At 43.2% G+C, this 21,812-nt stretch overlaps 2 protein-coding genes across 6 annotated transcripts in view; one reads left to right on the top strand and one right to left on the bottom strand.

The window, feature by feature from the left end:
• rpe65a (retinoid isomerohydrolase RPE65 a) overlaps nt 1-21,812 on the top strand; it is a 47,119-nt gene that overhangs the window by 17,985 nt on the left and 7,322 nt on the right. The window lies entirely within an intron of this gene.
• Nucleotides 1-21,812, bottom strand: part of LOC140356588 (voltage-dependent R-type calcium channel subunit alpha-1E-like) — an 80,683-nt gene that overhangs the window by 5,687 nt on the left and 53,184 nt on the right. For 3 of the 5 annotated variants that reach the window (XM_072441650.1, XM_072441653.1, XM_072441649.1), the window contains exons 12-36: nt 21,235-21,288; nt 20,919-21,002; nt 20,156-20,365; nt 19,969-20,081; nt 19,502-19,614; nt 19,299-19,430; nt 18,622-18,691; nt 18,173-18,290; nt 17,958-18,025; nt 17,815-17,882; nt 15,647-16,387; nt 15,180-15,448; nt 10,122-10,284; nt 9,919-10,048; nt 9,586-9,645; nt 9,393-9,499; nt 8,993-9,004; nt 7,322-7,418; nt 6,173-6,333; nt 5,842-5,979; nt 2,672-2,873; nt 2,428-2,592; nt 1,094-1,204; nt 934-1,014; nt 553-672 (exon numbers count right to left, since the gene is read on the bottom strand). In XM_072441650.1, coding sequence (XP_072297751.1) covers nt 553-672; nt 934-1,014; nt 1,094-1,204; nt 2,428-2,592; nt 2,672-2,873; nt 5,842-5,979; nt 6,173-6,333; nt 7,322-7,418; nt 8,993-9,004; nt 9,393-9,499; nt 9,586-9,645; nt 9,919-10,048; nt 10,122-10,284; nt 15,180-15,448; nt 15,647-16,387; nt 17,815-17,882; nt 17,958-18,025; nt 18,173-18,290; nt 18,622-18,691; nt 19,299-19,430; nt 19,502-19,614; nt 19,969-20,081; nt 20,156-20,365; nt 20,919-21,002; nt 21,235-21,288 — 3,587 coding nt within the window. The remainder of the gene's footprint in view (nt 1-552; nt 673-933; nt 1,015-1,093; nt 1,205-2,427; nt 2,593-2,671; nt 2,874-5,841; nt 5,980-6,172; nt 6,334-7,321; nt 7,419-8,992; nt 9,005-9,392; nt 9,500-9,585; nt 9,646-9,918; nt 10,049-10,121; nt 10,285-15,179; nt 15,449-15,646; nt 16,388-17,814; nt 17,883-17,957; nt 18,026-18,172; nt 18,291-18,621; nt 18,692-19,298; nt 19,431-19,501; nt 19,615-19,968; nt 20,082-20,155; nt 20,366-20,918; nt 21,003-21,234; nt 21,289-21,812) is intronic. The other 2 variants (XM_072441652.1, XM_072441651.1) reach the window with 2 other exon arrangements.

The following is a 21,812-nucleotide window of genomic DNA, read 5'->3' on the forward strand; positions in this document are numbered from 1 at the left end:
GCCCAGATCATTTGGCACAAGCGCTGAAGTAGCAAGAGTAACCGCGTTTGGGACAAACCTCATTTTTGAGATTCATTTGATCAAACTTAATCTTGGGATATATATAACTGTTTGTCTGATACATATTTGCTCAGACTATTTAAACTGTTGTTAGAAAACAGAGCAGCGCTGAGTAAAATCTGAATGCTAATTTTGATAGTAATGAGCTAAAACGATCATTTTTGTCCCTTTTTCTTTTATCTTCATGATATAAAATCAAATTACGTTACGTTATATTTTAATTTCTCTTTTTGAGAACAAACTTCAAAGTAGTCCAACATTTAAACCGAGCACAACTTGGGAGCATGATGGACAGAACTTAAATGAAGCCAGTGCCAAATCAGACAATGGCATTCTCTACCTTCTGATCTCCATGGCGATGCTGCTCTGCCTGGAATGTTTCACAATCTTGCTAAACATATCTATTTATCAGGACAAGAATATTCCAGACACAGCAATAACATCTCCATGGAAACAAGCCGGTGACAATTATTCATAACAGGGATGGAATACCTTAAAGGACTGTACAAACGTCCAGAGCAGTATCCGGATGGTGTAGCCCTGTCGCAGCAGCTTGATCAACCTGGCCGCTCGGAACAGCTTCAGGAAGCTCATGTTGATAGTGTTGACAGACTGGGCCGGTCACACATGCGAGCGGTTATAGAGAGCGTGGCAAAAGGCGAGAAGGCACAAAAAAAACAAACGTTAGGGCCAGAGTGGCAGACAGAAGGCACAGCCAGGAAGGACAACACAGATGGTCAAATTCAGTGAGTGATACATGAGCCAATTTGGGAAGCATGATCAGAGCAAAACAAATGAAATCCAAGTCAGATTTTTGGGTCAAAATACAAATAAAATAAACAAAACAAAAAAAACATGTGGCAGTAACAATACCTGCAGGTCTACCACTATCTCTGTGATGCTGCCAAGTACAGTGATGAAATCAAAAATGTTCCAAGTGTCTCGGAAGTAGTTCTGTGGAAAAAGAACAATTATTGCCTTTAATTATTCAGTGCAAAGGCAAGACTTATTTTCACAATCAGTAATGCCTCACCACTAAACCAAAAGCCATGATCTTCAGGATGCACTCCAGAGAGAACAGCACAGTAAAGGCAGTATTCAGATGCTTCAGAACAAAGTCGTAGGCAGTCGGAGCTGAGTGGTACTGCAATGACCAAAAACATAACTTTAGCCTAAATACTTTTTTCTTTCACTTCTCGGTCAACTACTTAAGAGTCAAATATAAGTCTAAAGAACAGAAAAGGGAAGGCACAGCATAAAGGCATGAATGATGCTAAAACGGACTAAATAAACATACATAACAACAATTCAATAACCTTTGTTTGAAGATACAATCATATAAGATTTGCGTTAGAGAATATTCCCCACAGAGTTGTAAATCTCCTACAGTCATCTCGCTTTCAGGCACTTTGGTAAATGTTTTGCGAGGAGCAGGAGCGCATTGAAAAGCACTGCCTTTCATTTGGAGGGCAAAAAAGGTTCATGTCTCAGTGGGATTTACATCTAAAGACTCAGATGAAAAGCAAGATCTCAACACCCCGCTGTATTGTCTTATGTTAAGTAGAGACTCTCGGAGCAGTCACAATCAATTACTTCCATGGCACGTTGGCATTAATGCAGTTTAGTGTTTTATTATAGCCCGTAAGGGAACGATTTAATTGTAAATGGACTCTTAATAGTTCACAGTTTGTCTTGGTTGAGTCTGTTTAGTCCTGATGAAGATTTGCTTTTGTCCTGTCAAGGTTTAGTCCTACGCAGTTTAATCTCAGGGAAATCTAAATTCTAATGGTTTGAGTGCAAGAGTAAACGCACCTAACATGACACTTGACATATAGATCCTTCAAGAGTTTGTAACAGAACAGCTGCATTCTGATGGCGGGTACAGGTCCATATGAAGTATTTTAAATGATAAACATTGCGAACTATGAAAAATCTGGTCTGTTTTGGCAACTGACCAACCACTCGACCACAGTCAGTAAGACCAGAGCCTCAATAGAAATGAACAGGTCTTAAGTATAACAATATACTGGGAAAATTGTTCCAAAAATAGCACAAAAAAAAAAGTTTGCCAATGGAAAATGTAGCTGGAAGTTAGATCTTGATCAATACTCCACTTAATGTCCGCTTTGTCTACGAAAGTCAAAATGAATGTATTTATTTTGCTGCTTCATTAAATGAAAGGGAAAGAACAAAACTGTTGTGTATCTCCTGGAAGGGTCTATTTATTTGCTCATACATATATATATTTTTCAATTTGTAACTGTGAACATTTAATCATGTCTATCAATAATTAGTTTGAACTTCAGGTAGCATTAAATAGACAAATATAAGAGTTGTTTTCAGCCTGCGACTGTGAATACAACTCACCTTCATCATGAGCACCACAGTGTTGAGAGCGATCATGACCATGATCGTGTACTCAAAAGAGGGCGAGGCCACGAAGTGCCACAGTCTGTACTGGAACGTCTGTCTGTTCTGAGGCATGTAGCGGGTCATGGGCTTGGCGCTGATGGCAAAGTCAATACAAGCTCTCTGAAAAGGATTAAAAAAGAGAAATTAAATAATTATGACATCAACAATTGGCCATGAAAGTTTGTGAAACACAGGCCACCTCGTTCTTCTCCAGACTGCACTCTTGAATCATCTTGTCACCTTGTTCCTGGAAGGTGATGATGATCAAAGCCACAAAGATGTTGACAAAGAAGAATGGGAAAACCACAAAATAGACCACATAGAAGATGGACATCTCCATGCGGTTCCCTCGACTCGGGCCCATGTTCTCCTCAGTGACATCTGTGGAGTGCTGAAGGACCCTAAGCAAAACAACAAACACATAAAGATCATTAAACAAGCCGGTTCACAAGAACATATGCTATGACTAATACAAAAAGTTTGAATTAATATGGAATTCAAACAGCTAGTGATTAGCATCCATGCTTCATAGAAAGTCAGAGTGCTGGACTTTCCTTCATAAAGTCTGCCACTGATTTATCTTCTAGTGTTGTAGTGTTTAGTGTCCAGTAATATATTGGAGCGACTCTTAATTAATCTTTTCCCCTTTGATGACAGGACTGCCCTTAGATTTGTCAAATAATATTCGCCGCACCAACATGAGCAACAACATAACGTCCTGGCAGAGGTAATGGAAACAATTAGTAAAAAAACACAGCACATTGATTCTGTTGCTAAGCAGAAACCAAAGGTATTCACCATGCTGAGGGACTAACTCGAGGCCAAGCCTGTCCTAATCTGGCTGTATCCAGAGTATGAAGCTCTGTCATGCCATACAGTTGGTTTTAATTTTTATTAGAGTCTTTATTAGATTAGTCTTTCTCATGCTCTCGCCTTTATAAGTCAGGATCCCGAGAAAGTACACGTGCATGTGCATGATCTGAAGTGTGGTCAATGTGAATCCTTTTATTTAGGCTACATAAGTTAAAATTAATGAAATCTAAAACTGTCATCACTGTAGCCCATTTATAGCTGTTATGTTTGTAACTCTGTTTGTTAAAATGTTAGAAATAAAACATAAGGAGCAAAATATTGTCCGTCATTTTCCCATTATCTCCAAATGGGTCTCTAAAGCGCACGGAGCAGCACATCAGTGACCTGGCCAAACTGTTAATCCACATGCTGATCTTTAGCAGTTCAGGGCTGCAAACAATGAACACGCGTGCTGGATCTTTATGTGGGGCTGGATCTGACCCTTCAACCCTCCTATCCAAGAGCACAAGACGCAGTGCCAGGTGCCACTTCACCTCACACCCGTCCTGTGCCAGTGCCACTATAATGACTATTTACATTCAATACATCCAATAAACCATAATGTCTCACACTCGCTGCTTTCTCAGCTCAGCATTGACCTATAGCCATCTCAATCACTAATGTGTGTGTTTTGGGAAAATGTGTTTGTAAAATAGAGTGGGCGAATCCCTGCATGTGTGCAACGCAGGAAATCAAAAACATAAGATGTAACTACAGTAAAGTAGAAACAGGATTGGCACGATTTAACTGCGTGCACCAGCGTGCCAATGGTGTGTACTAACTATACATGGAGCGCACTGGATCTATTCAGCCCACAAACGCAGTGTGAGAGGTGAACGAGAGGCGACACTTGTTTGTGGCACAGCAGAAGGGCGACACATTAGAGGAAAACCTGGGAGGATCTATCATCCACTTGACTGTGCATCTCCTCAAATTCAGCAGGAGTCCTCTGATGCACTGAATTGAAGAGTGGCCTCCATTTCCCTGTACCCAGTGACACAATGAATGAATGACACAACCGAATCTGCACAGCAGCATTAAAGTGAATGCATAGTAAAAGACAGAGGGGACATGTTTGCCTGAGAGCGCTCTGGGGTTCAGGCACTGCTTTTCAGGGGCAAAGCAGTGAGTGGAGCGCTCTCATAGCAGCGCAGAGAAGGGCACTGCTGTGGAGAGGATGTCCTCGATCCTTCAGTGCACATCACCATGGGACATATCGGACTATCGTTTATCTGTATAGCAATACAAACAATGCTCTTGTGCCCTATACATAATTGTTGGACCCTGGAGCGAGGACGAAAATGAGAACCATTATTGGATAGTCCCTACTTATAACTTCATAGGCTTATCCGCTCAACGCAAAGAGGACATAGAAGACCTTCAAATATTACATGGTGACGATGCGCTTTAACTTTATGGATTACACTGTGAACCTGCTGTCACTTTGCCTCTGCCCAGGGCCTTCAGCGGAATATACGCTCAGCTGTCTCTGGACTGTGCAATATTTTCATTCTGAAATGTTCCTGTTCAATAAATGAACAAACAAATCAAGATCTGTTTTCTCCCTGGTTTAGTCCTGGTTTAGTCCTGGTTTAGTCCTGGTTTAGTCCTGGTTTAGTCCTGGTTTAGTCTTGGGTTAGTCCTGGGTTAGTCCTGGTTTAGTCCTGGTTTAGTCTTGGGTTAGTCCTGGGTTAGTCCTGGTTTAGTCATGGTTTAGTCTTGGGTTAGTCCTGGGTTAGTCCTGGGTTAGTCCTGGTTTAGTCTTGGGTTAGTCCTGGGTTAGTCTTGGGTTAGTCCTGGGTTAGTCCTGGGTTAGTCCTGGTTTAGTCCTGGTTTTGTCCTGGGTTAGTCCTGGGTTAGTCTTGGGTTAGTCTTGGGTTAGTCCTGGTTTAGTCCTGGTTTAGTCCTGGTTTAGTCCTGGTTTAGTCCTGGGTTAGTCCTGGGTTAGTCCTGATTTAGTCCTGGGTTAGTCCTGGGTTAGTCCTGGGTTAGTCCTGGGTTAGTCCTGGGTTAGTTCTGGGTTAGTCCTGGTTTCTCCCTGGTTTAGTCCTGGTTTAGTCCTGGGCTAGTCCTGGTTGAGTCCTGGGTTAGTCCTGGTTTCTCTCGGTTTAGTCCTGGGTTAGTCCTGATTTAGTCCTGGGTTAGTCCTGGTTTCTCTCTGGTTTAGTCTTGCTTGTCAATTAAACAGACATGTGTTAAAAACATGTCAACATGTGAATGGACTGTAAAATGACCCACTAAAGTAAAGAAATGGCACTTTATCCTCTTGTTTGAAAGATTAGAACATAAAAAATGAATTAGCTGCATTTTTTTAAACTATAGATGATATTCAAATTTTGCACATCTTCAAAACAACATTCACGATTTATTCATTTTTCAACACATCTAAGTATAGTCTGTGTAATCCCTCATGCGCCCAAGTGTGGTCAATAGAACATAAAAGAAAATCAGACATTTTCTACGATGTATCTAGTATAAAGAAACCATTAAGATAATAAAAGGTCGATCCAAACTTACTGAGGCCAGCCCTCTCCGGTCGACACAGTGAACAGCGTGAGCAGAGCCCAGCAGACGTTATCGTAGTGAAACTCGTGCCTCCTCCACTCTCTCCTCTTCACCTCCTTTTTGTCTCGGCCGTAGTCGATGTAGTAGCCTCTGTGGGGAGCATATTAGCCCAGATGTTAGCCTTCACACCGTCACTGATTAAACTGGCACTTGCCATGACGTGGAGAGCGAACAACACAATACCTCTTTGTATTAGGCCACAGATCCACAACAAACAGTGCCAGTGAAAAGTTGTAGCAGATTGTTTTACACCAAACAGCGAAAGTGTGAGTTTAGGACTTACTGACACTCTTTCTCTGTGTTCATGGAGCTGTCGGTGCAGTAGAAGAACTTCCCTTTAAAGAGCTGCACGGCGATCACAGCAAAGATGAACATGAAGAGCTGGTAAACGATCAAGATGTTGAAGACGTTTTTCAGGGACGTGACCACGCAATCGAACACGGCCTAAAGAAGAGTCCAAACACAAGTTTGCAAAATCACCAATTGAGATGCATTCACGGCACGCTGCAGATTTCTTTCACAAATCAGACAGTTTTGGAGAGGCGGTTGGTGAAATCACATAATGAGACGGACTATAATGGCGAAGCAGCATTTAGTCTGTTTGTAGTCATTTTTATCTTTTGTTTTGGAGGCAAAGGTTTATATTTTAGCTCTGTCACACTTTCCATAACATTTCAGTTTAATTTTGTATTTGTATATTTTTGGCCCTTGTTTGGCAGTGTTTAAAGGTTTCATCTTTTTAATTCCCATCTTTTCCCATTTTAAATGTGTCTCCTGTTGTATTTCAGAGCAGCAGAAGTCAGATTATTGTGATCTTTACAACAGATCAGATTCAAATCAGATTTAATGCCACATATAAAAGTGGCCAGGGTCGTATTTGAAGAAATCAGATTGAGGCTTTTCACACTGTCATGAACAAATCTGATTCAGGTTTAACAAAACATTCTAAAGAAAGGAATAGAGGCAATAGTGAGTTTTGGAGACTATTACAGACAATTTTTTATTTTTATTGAAGACAAAATCCTGATAATTCTGCTTTACTGGACAAATATACACAGACATATGACAATAGTGATAATCGCACAATAGTCTTTCATTTTATCTACAGATATATTATATACTTTATAAATAAAAAGTATATAATAAGTATACATTTTGTGAAGCTCAATTTTGAGGCCAGAAAATAAGATCCATCCATTTCTACCGCTGTTTGTAATAGAAAATCAAACCCACATTTCTACCCTGGAATATTCAGGATGTTTACTTTTTTCTAGTTGTGAAAACTTAAACAATTAGTATTAAGAGTTGATGCCATTTAATCTGTAAAAATGTTATAAGAACTACTTCATTTTGCCTCCATTACGGAATTTGGAACAATCTGATGATGAACATTTTACAGCAAATATATATTCTATAAACCTCAAATGAGTACCTTTAGTTTTGGAAGTCTTTTGATGGTTTTCAGAGGGCGCAGGACTCTGAGGACTCGAAGCGACTTGATGGTCTTAATGTCTCGTCCTTTATTGTTCCTGGGAAAACGATGTATTATAAGTTAGACATGGATTTGTGGTGACACTGACTTATCACATGTCACAGACATAAAACATAAACATGAGATTTGGATTAAGTATCGGTTTAATGTTAACATATTTAAGACACAATTGTGAAGCTAATGCCTCTAAATGTGATTCAGCAGGTGTAGAAAGTATTAAAGCCAGTAATATAGAAAGTAATAGTACTATAACAGCTCAGAGTACTGATTAAATGAGAGACAACAGTTTGTAAAGATGAGTACGTACGAAATGTAACATGTGGTTCCATATTGGGTCCAAAACTATTTAATTCATAATACATAAATGACATATTAAGCGTGTCAAAATGATTAAAACTGATATTATTTGCATTATTTTGCATGAGTGATATTTCCTATTCAGATGAAAGTTATGAAAAGGTACTAAATTGTGTAAATGATTAATTGAACTTAAAACGTGGACGAACATTAACAAATTATCAAATTAAAAAAAATATTATTGATAAGAAATTAATCTGGAAATTCCACAGTTCTTACATACTAATTAAAATATTAACAAAAAAAATTCAATAGTCAATAAATCAAAGTTAGAGTGCTCTCTGTTTACTCTATTTTAGTTTTGTTTGTCCTTATTTAACTTAATGGAGCAGTGATTACAGAAGTTCACTTCAATCCCAAACAATACTGCAAAAACATGCACTGCAGCTAGAAATATTTGTAAGACTGAGTATTTGCAACATGCTAACAGATTGGGATTAAAAGTCCTTGATTTGGCTGATTTTTATACTTAGTAGGAATGCACTGCCGCACAATATTCAGGATCTATTCAAAGACAAATGCAGCTGTGGTAAACTTACTGTAAATACAAACCATTTGTATCATATTTTGTTGTACAAACAACAAAATAAGAGTATGAATGTGTCTCTATGTGGAGTGCGACTGCTACAATTTACCAACGCTAAATACAAAGCGATACAGTACAGTGCTGTAGACAGTAGTTAAAGAGCACAATAATAATGATAATATATCAGGTTATCAAATATGTTATCAATTGTATTGCATTGACATTAAAATAAAATATAAAGGTCAAATATTTGCTCAATTTAATCTAGGAAACAACACTTACAACTGTGATGTAACTAGGTAAAAGCAACCACTTAAGAGCTAGTGAAGTGGGGGTGGGAGTCAAAAAGAGTGACTACTTCCCTCTCCCTTTCAAGCTTACTTTATGTGAGTATTTATTATCACGTGTGCAATGTGTACAAATGGTACAGTAAGTTTTGTGTCTGTTTATAAAGGTTAATGTTGACTGTAATAAGTGAGAAGTTGTGAAAATGATAAACTTGATCTGTCATTTGTTCTTTTCCAATCTTGCTGTAACTCTTTTAGGCTTGTGAGGAAAAAAAAAAAATTGATTGTGTGATAAATCTTCCAGGCTTCAACTCACCTCTAAACCTGCCACTGTCCCTAAACTATTGAACAACATGAGTAATGTAATGCAAACCAACAGCAGCACAACACAGAGACATGGTAATAACGGTCCAGCTCACAACATTTAGTGTGAAATTTTACCCCATCACATTCCTGGAAGCCCCAACAGTGACAAAATCCACAGGAACAACAGAGAAAATTGAAGCAAAAGAGAGAAATTGAGGATCACAGCTATATTCACAACACATATAATCACAAAAAAAATTCTACAGTGCGACAAAAGGAACAAAAAAATCATTAGTCATTTGCCACATTGAAATCTCAAAAGACGACAGTCAAATTACATTACACATGGTTAGTAAAGTTAATAGTATAGAAAGCACACTAAAATGTCTGTAATAACACTATATCAATATAACCAGTATTTGAGGTAAAAGAAAATCAGATCGACGATTTAAAAGGAAGGTCGCTGAGTACAATGGTGCAGTGAGTCAGTCTCTAGTCATAAGCAGGCAGCAGCAGCAGCATCATCATGACTCACGTTAGGGCGAAGGCTATGAGAGCTCCCACCACCACGATGAAGTCCAACATGTTCCACATGTCGCGGAAATATGAGCCGTCGTGGAGGATCAGGCCTTGGTCAATCATCTGCGGGTCAGGACACACACACATGCTCAATCTAACTCCAACAAAGGGACGGGGCGGAAAGGAGATGTGTACAGGCGAGCTCCCACCTTTATGATCATTTCAAAGGTGAACACTCCAGTGAAGACATAATCAAAATAGCGCAGGACCTAGTGCGAAGAAAAGAGAAGACAATGTGGTGGAAAATGAGTAAGGCAAATTGACTAGCCCTGTTAAGCAAGTTTATTTTTTTTACATGGCTCTCCTTTTTAGGTCTAGTCAGTGAAATGAAACCATAAAGGAGTTGATTTGACCTTAAAAAGACAGTAAATGGGTTGCAGTTAATGCTCGGAAAAGAAGAACTATGGCATCATTTGTTATGGGCGGCCCCAAACAATCTTGTAAATTTGTGAATAATTTAGTAGTGATTATCTTTTTCGCACCTTGTTTCTTTCTGAATTGGTGCAGACTGGGTCCTCGGCTGCCAGTGCGATGCTGCTAGCCACAATCACAAGAAGGATGGTCATCTCGAAGTATCGGAGATTCACCACATAGTGACACATCCTCCTTATGCTGTGGATAGAACAAAGTAGACTCACAAACCTGGAGCGTTTTGTGAGGTCGCTTTGGCTTTGCACTGTCTTACGGGTTAGACGCCTTGAAGATGAACATGCTGTCTGGGGCTGGAGGTTTGGGCGGAGGTAAGGGTGGTGACTCGTCATCCTCCTCCTCCTCCTCCTCCTCGTCCGTGGTCTCGTCTTTGTTCGCTTTGTGTTCGCACTGGTAAGCCTCGAGCTCCTTACTGCTCACTAAAGCCACAAGACATTTGTAAAATAGCTGTAAAAATGTTACAGTTAGATGTGAACAGCTATGACAAAGAGCCAGTGAGTCACCAGTGCATGGTTGGTTCGGTTATCGAAAGTCAGACACACGAGAAAATCCCTTGTATACCGTATTTTCCAGATAATAAGTCGCACCTTTTCACATAGGACTTATACTCCAGAGCGAATTATATGCGATATCATTCGTTATTTTCACACTGGCAACCGCATTTCACATGTTGATTATTTTCACACTAAAAACTGCAAGAGGGCGCTCTAGGCTCTCAGCAACGCAGAAGAGCAATCAGCACTTTGTCTAGTTGTTTAGAAGTGACACAGAGGAAGAAGAATTCAATGGATTTAGTGATTTGGGGCAATACTGATGCTTTGGTAAACTTGTAGCATGTTCTTTATGCTATAGTTATCTGAATAACTGTTAATATGTTACGTTTACATACCAGACACTTATGACAGTTCGTTGTCTGTGTGCCATGTAGCTGAAGGTGTTATTTTAGCATACGTACACCTATTCACCATGTTCTCTAATCTGTTATTATTTTAAACTGCATTTCAAGATGAAATGTCTGTACTCCTCCTTGAGCCGACACCTTAACGTGGTGGAGGGGTTTGAGTGCCCGAATGATCCCGGGAGCTATGTTGTCGGGGGCTTCATGCCCCTGGTAGGGTCTCCCAAGGCAAACAGGTCCTAGGTGACGGGTCAGACAAAGATCGGTTCAGAAGCCTCTTATGACGACGACACAATCAAGGCAGTTCACGTCGCCCGGATCGGCGTCACCGGGGCCCCATCCTGGAGCCAGGCCTGGGATGGGTGCTCCATGGCGAGCGCCTGGTGGCCGGGTCTTACCCCACGGGGCCCGGCCGGGCACAGCCCGAAAGAGCGACGTGGGGCCGCCCTCCCGTGGGCCCACCACCCGCAGGAGGATCCATAGGGGGCCGGTGCAGAGAGATCTGGGCGGCAGTCGACGGCAGGGGCCTCGGCGACCAGATCTCCGGACACAGAGACTAACTCTGGGGACATGGAATGTCACCTCGCTGGGGGGGAAAGAGCCTGAGCTTGTGCGGGAGGTTGAGCGATACCGACTAGATATAGTCGGCCTCACCTCCACGCACAGTTTGGGCTCTGGAACCCATCTCCTCGAGAGGGGCTGGACGCTCCACTTCTCTGGTGTTGCCCGCGGGGAGAGGCGGCGGGCTGGTGTGGGCTTGCTGATAGCCCCTCAGCTCAGCCGCCACGTGTTGGAGTTTACCCCGGTGAACGAGAGGGTCGCGTCCCTCCGCCTTCGGGTGGGGGACAGGTCTCTCACTGTTGTGGCGGCCTACGGGCCGAACAGCAGTGCAGAGTACCCGGCCTTCTTGGAGTCCTTGGGAGGGGTACTGGACAGTGCACCGACCGGGGACTCCGTTGTTCTACTGGGGGACTTCAACGCCCACGTGGGCAATGACAGTGACACCTGGAGAGGGGTGATCGGGAAGAACGGCTTCCCCGATCTGAACCCGAGCGGTGTTCAGTTATTGGACTTCTGTGCTAGCCACGGATTGTCCATAACGAACACCATGTTCAAGCACAAGGGTGTCCATCAGTGCACGTGGCACCAGGACACCCTAGGCCGGAGGTCAATGATCGACTTAGTTGTCGTGTCATCAGACCTCCGGCCGCGTGTCTTGGACACTCGGGTGAAGAGAGGGGCAGAGTTGTCAACCGATCACCACCTGGTGGTGAGTTGGATCCGCTGGCGGAGGAGGAAGCCGGACAGACTTGGCAGACCCAAGCGCATTGTGAGGGTCTGTTGGGAACGTCTAGTGGAGCCCTCTGTCAGTAGGGTATTCAACTCGCACCTCCGGGAGAGCTTCTCCCATGTCCCGGGGGAGGCTGGGGACATTGAGTCCGAGTGGACCATGTTCTCCGCCTCCATTGTTGATGCGGCTGCTCGGAGCTGTGGTCGCAAGGTCTCCGGTGCCTGTCGTGGCGGCAACCCCCGAACCCGGTGGTGGACACCGGAAGTAAGGGATGCCGTCAGACTAAAGAAGGAGGCCTATCAGGCCACTCTGGCTTGTAGGTCTCCGGAGGTCATCGACGGGTATCGGCAGGCCAAGCGAGCCGCGGCTCGTGCTGTCGCAGAGGCAAAAACCCGGGCCTGGGAGGAGTTCGGGGAGGCCATGGAGGAGGACTATCGGTCGGCACCAAAGAAATTCTGGCAAACCGTCCGGCGCCTCAGGAAGGGGAAGCAGTGTCTCACAAACACCGTTTACGGTGCGGGTGGAGGCCTGCTGACCTCGACTGGGGATGTCGTCGGACGGTGGAAGGAATACTTTGAGGATCTCCTTAATCCCTCAGTCACGTCTTCTGAAGAGGAAGTAGAGACCGGGGACTCGGAGGATGGCTCATCCATCACCCAAGCTGAAGTCACTGAGGTTGTCCGCAAACTCCTCGGTGGCAGGGCTCCGGGGGTGGATGAGATCCGCCCTGAGTACCTAAAGTATCTGGATGTTGTAGGACTGTCTTGGTTGACACGTCTCTGCAACATCGCGTGGCGTTCGGGGACCGTGCCTCTGGACTGGCAGACCGGGGTGGTGGTCCCTCTGTTCAAGAAGGGGGACCGGAGGGTGTGTTCCAACTACAGAGGGATCACACTCCTCAGCCTCCCGGGTAAGGTCTATTCCAAGGTACTGGAGAGGAGAATCCGACCGATAGTCGAACCTCGGATTCAGGAGGAGCAGAGTGGTTTTCGTCCCGGTCGTGGAACACTGGACCAGCTCTATACCCTCCATCGGGTGCTCGAGGGTTCATGGGAGTTTGCCCAACCAGTCCACATGTGCTTTGTGGATCTGGAGAAGGCTTTTGACCGTGTCCCTCGGGGTGTCCTTTGGGGGGTGCTCCGGGAGTACGGGGTCCGGGGCCCTTTGCTCAGGGCTGTCCGGTCCCTGTATGACCGGAGCAGGAGCTGTGTTCGCATTGCCGGCAGTAAGTCAGACCTGTTCCCAGTGCATGTTGGACTCCGCCAGGGCTGCCCTGTGTCACCGGTTCTGTTCATAATTTTTATGGACAGAATTTCTAGGCGCAGTCAGGGGTCGGAGGGGGTCCGGTTTGGGGACCACAGGATCTCATCTCTGCTGTTTGCAGACGATGTTGTCCTGATGGCTCCATCAAACCCGGACCTGCAACATGCACTGGGACGGTTTGCAGCCGAGTGTGAAGCGGCTGGGATGAGAATCAGCACCTCCAAATCCGAGGCCATGGTTCTCGACCGGAAAAAGGTGGCTTGCCCTCTCCAGGTGGGTGGGGTGTCCTTGCCCCAAGTGGAGGAGTTCAAGTATCTCGGGGTCTTGTTCACGAGTGAGGGAAGGATGGAGCGTGAGATCGACAGGCGGATCGGTGCAGCGGCTGCAGTGATGCAGTCGCTGCATCGGACCGTTGTGGTAAAGAGGGAGCTGAGCCGAAAGGCAAAGCTCTCTATTTACCGGTCGGTCTACGTTCCTACCCTCACCTATGGTCATGAGCTTTGGGTAGTGACCGAAAGAACAAGATCGCGGATACAAGCGGTCGAAATGAGTTTCCTCCGCCGGGTGGCTGGGCGCTCCCTTAGAGATAAGGTGAGGAGCTCGGCCACACGGGGGGAGCTCGGAGTAGAGCCGCTGCTCCTCCACGTCGAGAGGAGCCAGCTGAGGTGGCTCGGGCATCTGTTCCGGATGCCTCCTGGGCGCCTCCCTCGGGAGGTGTTTCAGGCATGTCCCACCGGGAAGAGGGCCCGGGGAAGACCCAGGACACGCTGGAGAGACTATGTCTCTCGGCTGGCCTGGGAACGCCTCGGGATCCCCCCGGAGGAGTTAGAGGAAGTGTCTGGGGAGAAGGAAGTCTGGGAGTCCCTGCTCAGACTGCTGCCCCCGCGACCCGGCCCCGGATAAAGCGGCAGAAGATGGATGGATGGATGGATGTCTGTTCTTGGTCTTGGATTTTATCAAATAAATTTCCCCCAAAAATGCGACTTATATGTGTTTCTTTCTTCTCTATTATGCATTTTCTTTTCCTGGTGTAACTTATACTCCTGTGTGACTTAAAGTGCGGAAAATACAGTATATTTTTTTAAATACAATAGTGATTAAAGTGTGAGGACTGACTGTGGACCTCTCCAGTAAAATGACTCAATTATCCCATGAGTGACCCAGATCCCTCCAGGACACTTCAGGTGAACCTGGTTGTTGTGAGTGTTTGTGAGTGGGGGTGATCCATCATCAGATTTAATTATCAGACAAATGTGAAATGTCTGGAAAGTTAATCACAAAAGTGCACATAAGTATTACCTTATACTCTGATTTGAAAGTGTTTTTCATTTTTTATTTTGAATCAGCTCTTGTTGTAGCATTTTTTACTATAAACATTTCACTTGATATTCAAATTTTGCATATCTTCAAACCAACATTCACAATATTTTTAAAGTTTCAATATATTGCCCACCTCTTATTAAAGTCTAAACCCCAGCACTTTCTCACTCTCTCATTGTGAGTGGAATTTAATCATTCAAACTGTGCTTTTTAGCTGCTTAGTTAAGTTGTGCCTCTGATAGATTGAGAACACAGTGATATACAGTGATATACAGTGATATACAGTGATAAACTGTGAAATACTGTGATATACTGTGTACCGGCACCAAATTTGAACTTTATTCATTTGTTAATTAATCTAAATTTTTACCAAAAATCCTTTTCTCAAGTGGCACATGAACATATAATTATTAAGTGTGTGCACAATTTCTATACGCATCCAGCTAACTTCCTTTACAGGCTGCGTATTGAACAGACCAGGAGAAGACTGGCAAACAACCTCCAATCATGGTTCAGGGGTGTTGTGATGAGAAAAGTGCTACCTGTCATTGGTGTGAGCTCCAGGAGTGGTTGTGAAGACATGTCAATGGCCACGCTGCTCTCCATTTTGTGATGTTTGAAAGATCCGGTGGTTCTGGGGTGGTTTCCAGTTTCCACGGTGGTGTGCTCGGAGGCCCCCTGTGCACCGTCTAAGGAGACTTTTTTGTGTATTGGCTCGTGCTGATCTGACTGACTATCGGCCCGCCCCGACCAGTTACAGTCCACCAGCGGCTCCGAGGGATCCGGGACGTCCGAGTCGAGGTTGGAAGCTCTAGAATTCAGACAGGAAAGTGTGTGTACCGCGATGACATATCCACATATCAGATGCAAATCCAACTTATTTACGATTAAAGGTGTCACAGACGGATTTAAATGTAATCTGTAGCAAAAAACATGTATAAACATGATGCAACATTTTTATCAAGTTTATTCTTTTTCTTTTTTGGAAGCAAAAAAAAACAAGGCTTACTTTCCGCTCTCCTCTCCCACATCAGCGTATGGATTGATGACACACATCTCATCCTCATCCTGTACAACATCTGTTTTCTCTCTCTCTTCCTCCTTCTCCTCCTGCTCGTCCAGCACCCTTGGGTCCTGGCTGAGGGACCTTTTAACCCGTCCCTCCTGGTTCGGAGCCAGCGTACAGTCCAGACTCTTGGCCTCAGCTCGGGCCTCTCTGTGCCTGTGTCTCCTGTGCCTCGCCCCATCCTCCAGGCCCTGGGTGTGTCTGAACTTGCGGGCCATCCTGTGGCGGCTCCCCCCTGTGGCGCGATGGTTGGACGCCGGTGGTTTCTCCTCTGAGATGTTCACCAGAGGTTCCGAGGTGGGGGGTTCTGGGATAGGGATGGATATAGACATGGCTGCTTCTGATTCGGACATGGGCGACCCGGGCAGGTGGGCTGGACTCACTTCAGAGGAGAGGCCCGGGGGGTGGAGGGGGACAGAGGGGGTCTCGGCTGTGTCTTCTGTGGGGTTGGCTAACAGCTCCTCTCGACTGGCGATCTGACGGCGTTTGCGCAGCTGGTTGGCCCGTTGCTCCCACACAGACATGTTGACTTTCCTCCGTCTCTCACGACGATTGGGAAAAGCTTTGGAGCTGTTCAGGGGCTGCTCCTCCGGGGCGCCTGTCCCGCCATCAGCCTCCTCTGGGAAGTTTGGTCGGCCTCTGTGGATGGCCCGCTTCCTGTACAGGTACGGTCTTCGTCTCCCACTATAAAAACAGAAGTCTTTATTACTCTAAAGAAACACAATGTCATATTGTTCCTTTTTGGTAAACTATTTTAACTAAACAAAAATAAAACGTCCATGACTAACCATAAGGTTAGTGTCATGTTAGTGGAAACAAAACCGAACATCATCCATAAAAATGTGAAATACAAAACATAAATTCATCCAAATTATATTCCACTATAATATTTGAAAAAAATATAGCACAAAATCAAAAGGGAAGTGCAGGATTGAAGTTCTAGCAATGTAAACAATATCTGAGACGGGCAAATAGAAAAAGAAGGAGAATGCCGGTGAGACAGAGATGCATACAGTTTTACTTACTGGAGTTCAGATTCTTGTTGTCCATGAAATCAATGAGTGACCATTTGAAAACAAGACATTAGTGTTGGACACAGAACATTGTTCTGACACTGACCAAAATACAGTCTTTGCAGCATTCCCATCGTTGGGCAATATTTGAGGAAAATTTGATCAGTAAATACATAGCTTCCAGGTGCCAATAGTACTATTTACTATTTTGGTCAGTGCAGTAAAACAGTCATAAAACAAGACATGATGAATTCAGCAGAGCACAGAAATGTCAGTCCTCAAACATCTGCAACAAAGACCAACATTTAAATAGACAAACAACAACAGACAGATGAAACATTCAGTCAGATTTACAAAAGGAGTCATCACATAAACGGAGCTAGTTCTTCTGTATAACAAAAACATCATATCTCACTAAATGAAAAGATCATCATGGCGTGTGTGGAACCAGGAAGTCATCAACCACCAATGGCATCCAATCACAAGCCAAGAAACACATGTTCAACACTGGTGTAGTTAATATGCATGTAGTCATGCTTTTCTCAGGCATCATTCAGTGTTTATGGCATCATTAATGTCTGAAACATGCCTTTGTCCATGCAGATAAAGCCCAGACAAAGCATTACAATGAGCACTCATTTGAACTGCGACCACAACTTAAAGATATTTGTATAATTTAAAGGTGCACTTTGTAACCTTTATGGTGGAGGGTCCCCAACCTGCTTGTCTCCATAGAGATATATTTGCTTTGCCTGGATTGTTCCAATTTCATTATAGTTTTTGTTGTTGTTTTTGCTAAACACAAAAAAAGCAGTCTTATCGTAAGCTGGGTTACCTCTCAACCGTCTCCATGGAGATAGATACTGTGGTCATTCAGGGCAAAACAATGACAACATACTGTAAATATTTCCTAGGAGACAAACAGGTGATTCCCCATAAAAGTGACATAGGTCACCTGTAACTATAATGAACATATTCAATTTAACTTTACAGATCTGTGTTTTGCTTACAGCATGCAGACAGAAGTCACTGAGAAATGCCAAGGAATGTGGATGCTGTGAATGACATTCACACAACTTGATAGAACCAGCAACTTACTCCGATATTAAGCCGTCTCTGCCTCTGGCATACCTCTGGTTGAAAAACTCCTCTTCCTCTTCTTCATCCTACCAAAATATGTCAGTGTCATGAAAAGCAATAGAGCATTTTAAGTTTCACTACATCTGCGTTTCTACACTGACCTTTGTAAGTTCTTGTGCATTTGCCAGATTATCCACAGCAATGGCCAAGAAGACGTTCAGCAGTGTGTCTGTTCATAGGATTGTTAAGAATATAACTAGTCACTGAGGTCTGTATGAGTGTCCTTTTGAAACTCATCACTACACTGTGGGTCCTATGCAGTCCAAAAAGAGGCTTTCCCTCCCACTTTTTTGTAAGAATGCCTGCGTAAGGATACAGTTTCCAAACAGCGTGAGGACTATGAAGTATATGGATGACCACATGCCGTACTGCACTCCCCCTTGAGAGCGAATCCCATTATACATCACCTCATTCCAGTCCTCTCCGGTCAGGATCTGTGGACAAAAACACACATTAGTGACTGAAACATGTTTTAGATTAACAGTCTTCATTAACTATATTTAACAAGGACATTTTCCCGTTTGGGTGTGCAGCGTGTTATGAAAACTACAGTTAGAAGTTATTTACGATGTGAGTAAATCAAACACAGAGGATTGGTTTTGAATTGAGCGAATCTGATGTGGAATTGGTCATGTGCACATTTGTGAAGATATGGATGTGTGGGTGGGGAGCAGAGGAAGGGGGAGGAGGGAGAAAAAGAGAGAGAGCGAGAGAAAAAAAAGAGAGGTGCAATGTGTCATGTGAGGCATTCAGAAAGAGGCGAACCTGAAACACTGTCATGATGGCAGCTGGAAACGTGTCAAAGTTGGTGGGAGTGTAATCCTCAAAGATGAACCTAAAGAGGAAACGAGAAAAGAAGCAGGGGTATTTTCAGTCAGACAGCTCATGGACTCATCACCCATTTATTATTATAGTATATAGTTCTTCTTCCCTGTTGTTGATGCAAACCTGTGATGACAAATTGCCATGTTCTCAACTGACTCACCACAAATAGGTGCTGAAATGTGTGCACCAATAGGGCATTTGATTGTGATTTTAAATGATTTAAAAGGACCCACTTATAAAATACACACAAGTCCTAAAGTGGTGACTGCGGAATCTAATCGGGGGTTCTGGATGCCATCATAACATTTTATACGTGACTCAATATAAGCGCAGAGGCAAACATACTTCTCATTTACATATCAGTTTTGTGGCAGAAACAATATGAGCCGTTTCCAGTAGTAAATCATGTGCAACACTCCCCCAAATTGCACATGCTGTTTTGAGCTTTTACTCACAGTTTAGCAATTGGATTGATTGATTGATTGATTGATTGATTGATTTATTGATTGATTGATTGATTGATTGAGTGATTGATTGATTGATATTCACTTCATTCAAATTCCTAGCATATAATTATGTTATGCGGATTTGGGTTGTGCTATGTGGTTTTCGTTTACCTTCCACCAAAGAGTTGCATCCCGAGCAGAGCGAAGACCACAATGAAGAGGAAGAGGAGGAACAGCAGGCTGATGATGGACTTCATGGAACTCATCAGGGAAACCACTAAGTTTCTCAAAGATGCCCAGTACCTGCAAAATAAATGCACCTTTTAGTTACTAGTAAGTATCCAGTTTTGTACTGTATTCACTTATGTACTTACTTTGTGATCTTAAAAACTCTCAGCAGTCTAAGGGCCCTCATTACACTGATGCCAAAAGACATCCCAGGACGAAAGAAACCCCACACCACCTCAAAGATGCTGCCAATAATGACCTGCAAAAGTATAAAGCATGTTTTCTAAATAATAGGAACAATTATTATTTTATGAAAGTACATTTGTTAGTAAAGAAGAGTAATTGATGGGATTTCAGCTTCCTGTTATATGCATTATATTTTTTTCCCATTCAAAAGATCTAATCTATTTGGTTTTAAATTGTCTCTATGGCAACAGTCCTTATTTCTCATCATTTTGAAAGCCATGGATATGTTTTTGGTCATAATAGTGCAAAAGAGATCATTTTTAGAATTAACTTGGTAAAACAAAATATTTCATGATTTGGGAAAAATATGTTTATATGTTTTGTCTAGTCCCTTTTATTAATCTAAAGGAGATATATCTGAACTCACCGCACAGTCAAAGCAGTTAAATGATGAATGAAAATAAAGCCGGAATCCAAGACCGTACATTTTCAAGCACATTTCTGCCAGAAACAGCCCCAGAAAAACAAACTCTGCATAGTCTGCAGAGAAATAAAACATCAGATATTAGCAATTATTATCAATGTTTGCTTTGTTTAAGTTTCCTTGTACACACAGAGGAAGATGGTGAGCCAGTCGGGCTGGTTGTGGTGCACAATGGCCACACAGATGGTGTTGAGAGCCACCAAACTGAGCACCATCAGGTAAAAGGTGTCGGTCTTCACCATGCGTCGGATGGAGATGCGTAACATCCTCTCTTTGCGCCGTAGATATGCAGCCGGACCACGGCGACCACTCCGGAAATTCATCCTGCACCGGGACATGCCTCAGGGACAAACAGGGGGAATTATCAGAAACAAAAACATCTTTTAATACTTTTTTAGAAAATAATAAATACGACATAATAAGTCAGTTTCAGTCATTGTAGATGTTACAATGACTGAAATCAAATGACACAATTTTGAGTAAAAATCCTTATTATTATGCAAAATTGAAAAAAACCCTTACAACTTGTGGTCTAATTCAGTCTATATATATATAGTCTAGCACCAAGCCAAAAAATACAATATCTCCCATGTAACTACATCAAATAAAAGTTATTAGAGCTCGGAATTGAATGCCAAAAAGTAATTGACAAAATGTGCCATGTTTTTTGGCAGCAGTGCAATATGTCCATAGAGAGTTTCAAAAACAATGTTAAAAAGTACATGAAAACACGGTGGAACAACCTGATCAACGGCTGCGTCCCGACACAATAATCACAATAGTCTTGTTTGAATGAACGCTAGATTTTGTATTTATCATCTTAAAATCACCACTGGTTTACGACTAAGATAACAGAAGATTGTGATGATGTGTGAGGATCCCGACAGACTCACTGGCAGTGGACATATCGGTGTACGTCTTATCGTCCCCTGGAGCTCCTCTTCTCGCTCCGGTTTTCTTGCTGGCTCGCTTCAGCACTAAAATACAGGGGCATAATATCAAATAAAACAAATGCCCATCAAGGTATAAGATGACCTAATAAACTATCTACATAAAATCAAACTATATAGTAATGTGTATGTTGTTATATACATTATATTACAGTGAGATTGTTTTTATATAGTAGGAAGTTTTATTGCATTCATTACTATCTTCATATACAATTTTGAAGAATGAGCTACAGCAGACTCATTCACATTCATAACTCACCGTCTAATGGTGATCGCCCCGAATTTTTACTCTCCTCTGCCAGCATCACCTCCTCTGTAAGATAAGAACACACATAAATATAGTGTACCAAGCGCACACATCTACTGTACACACGAGAGGTAATATTCTTTAGGCTGTCTGCAAACACTTTAAACACCAGAGAACAAGTGGTGCAAAGGCTGCAACCACAGGCCTGCATGACCTTGTTTAGAGAAAAAAGAAAAAAGAAAATCTCTTCTTCTCTGTTCCATTTGCTGTCTCTACCTTCCCACACTCTCCCACGAGTTGCACTCACTAACATACACAACAGCGAGCTCTATCTTTTTCTCTTTCTCTCTCTCACGCCTGCATAGCCACAAACACACATTTAAGTCAGTGAGTCAATATCACCTTTTCCTCACCCTCGATTGCGTGGGTGACCAGCAATGGCGCTGAATGTGTGCGCGGCTCAAACCGAAATACAGTAGCTCTGAAAGTGACCACCAAACCACCTGAGAAACAACACCTGACCAGCGGATTCAATCAAAGTGCACTGAACGCTCCTGTGGATGTACACGGTTATCTTTGAAAGGCGTTTT

Source organism: Eucyclogobius newberryi, unplaced genomic scaffold, assembly GCF_026437365.1.
Source record: "Eucyclogobius newberryi isolate DKJ021-1_F unplaced genomic scaffold, fEucNew1.0.hap1 SCAF_12, whole genome shotgun sequence".
Taxonomy (NCBI): Eukaryota; Metazoa; Chordata; class Actinopteri; order Gobiiformes; family Gobiidae; genus Eucyclogobius; species Eucyclogobius newberryi.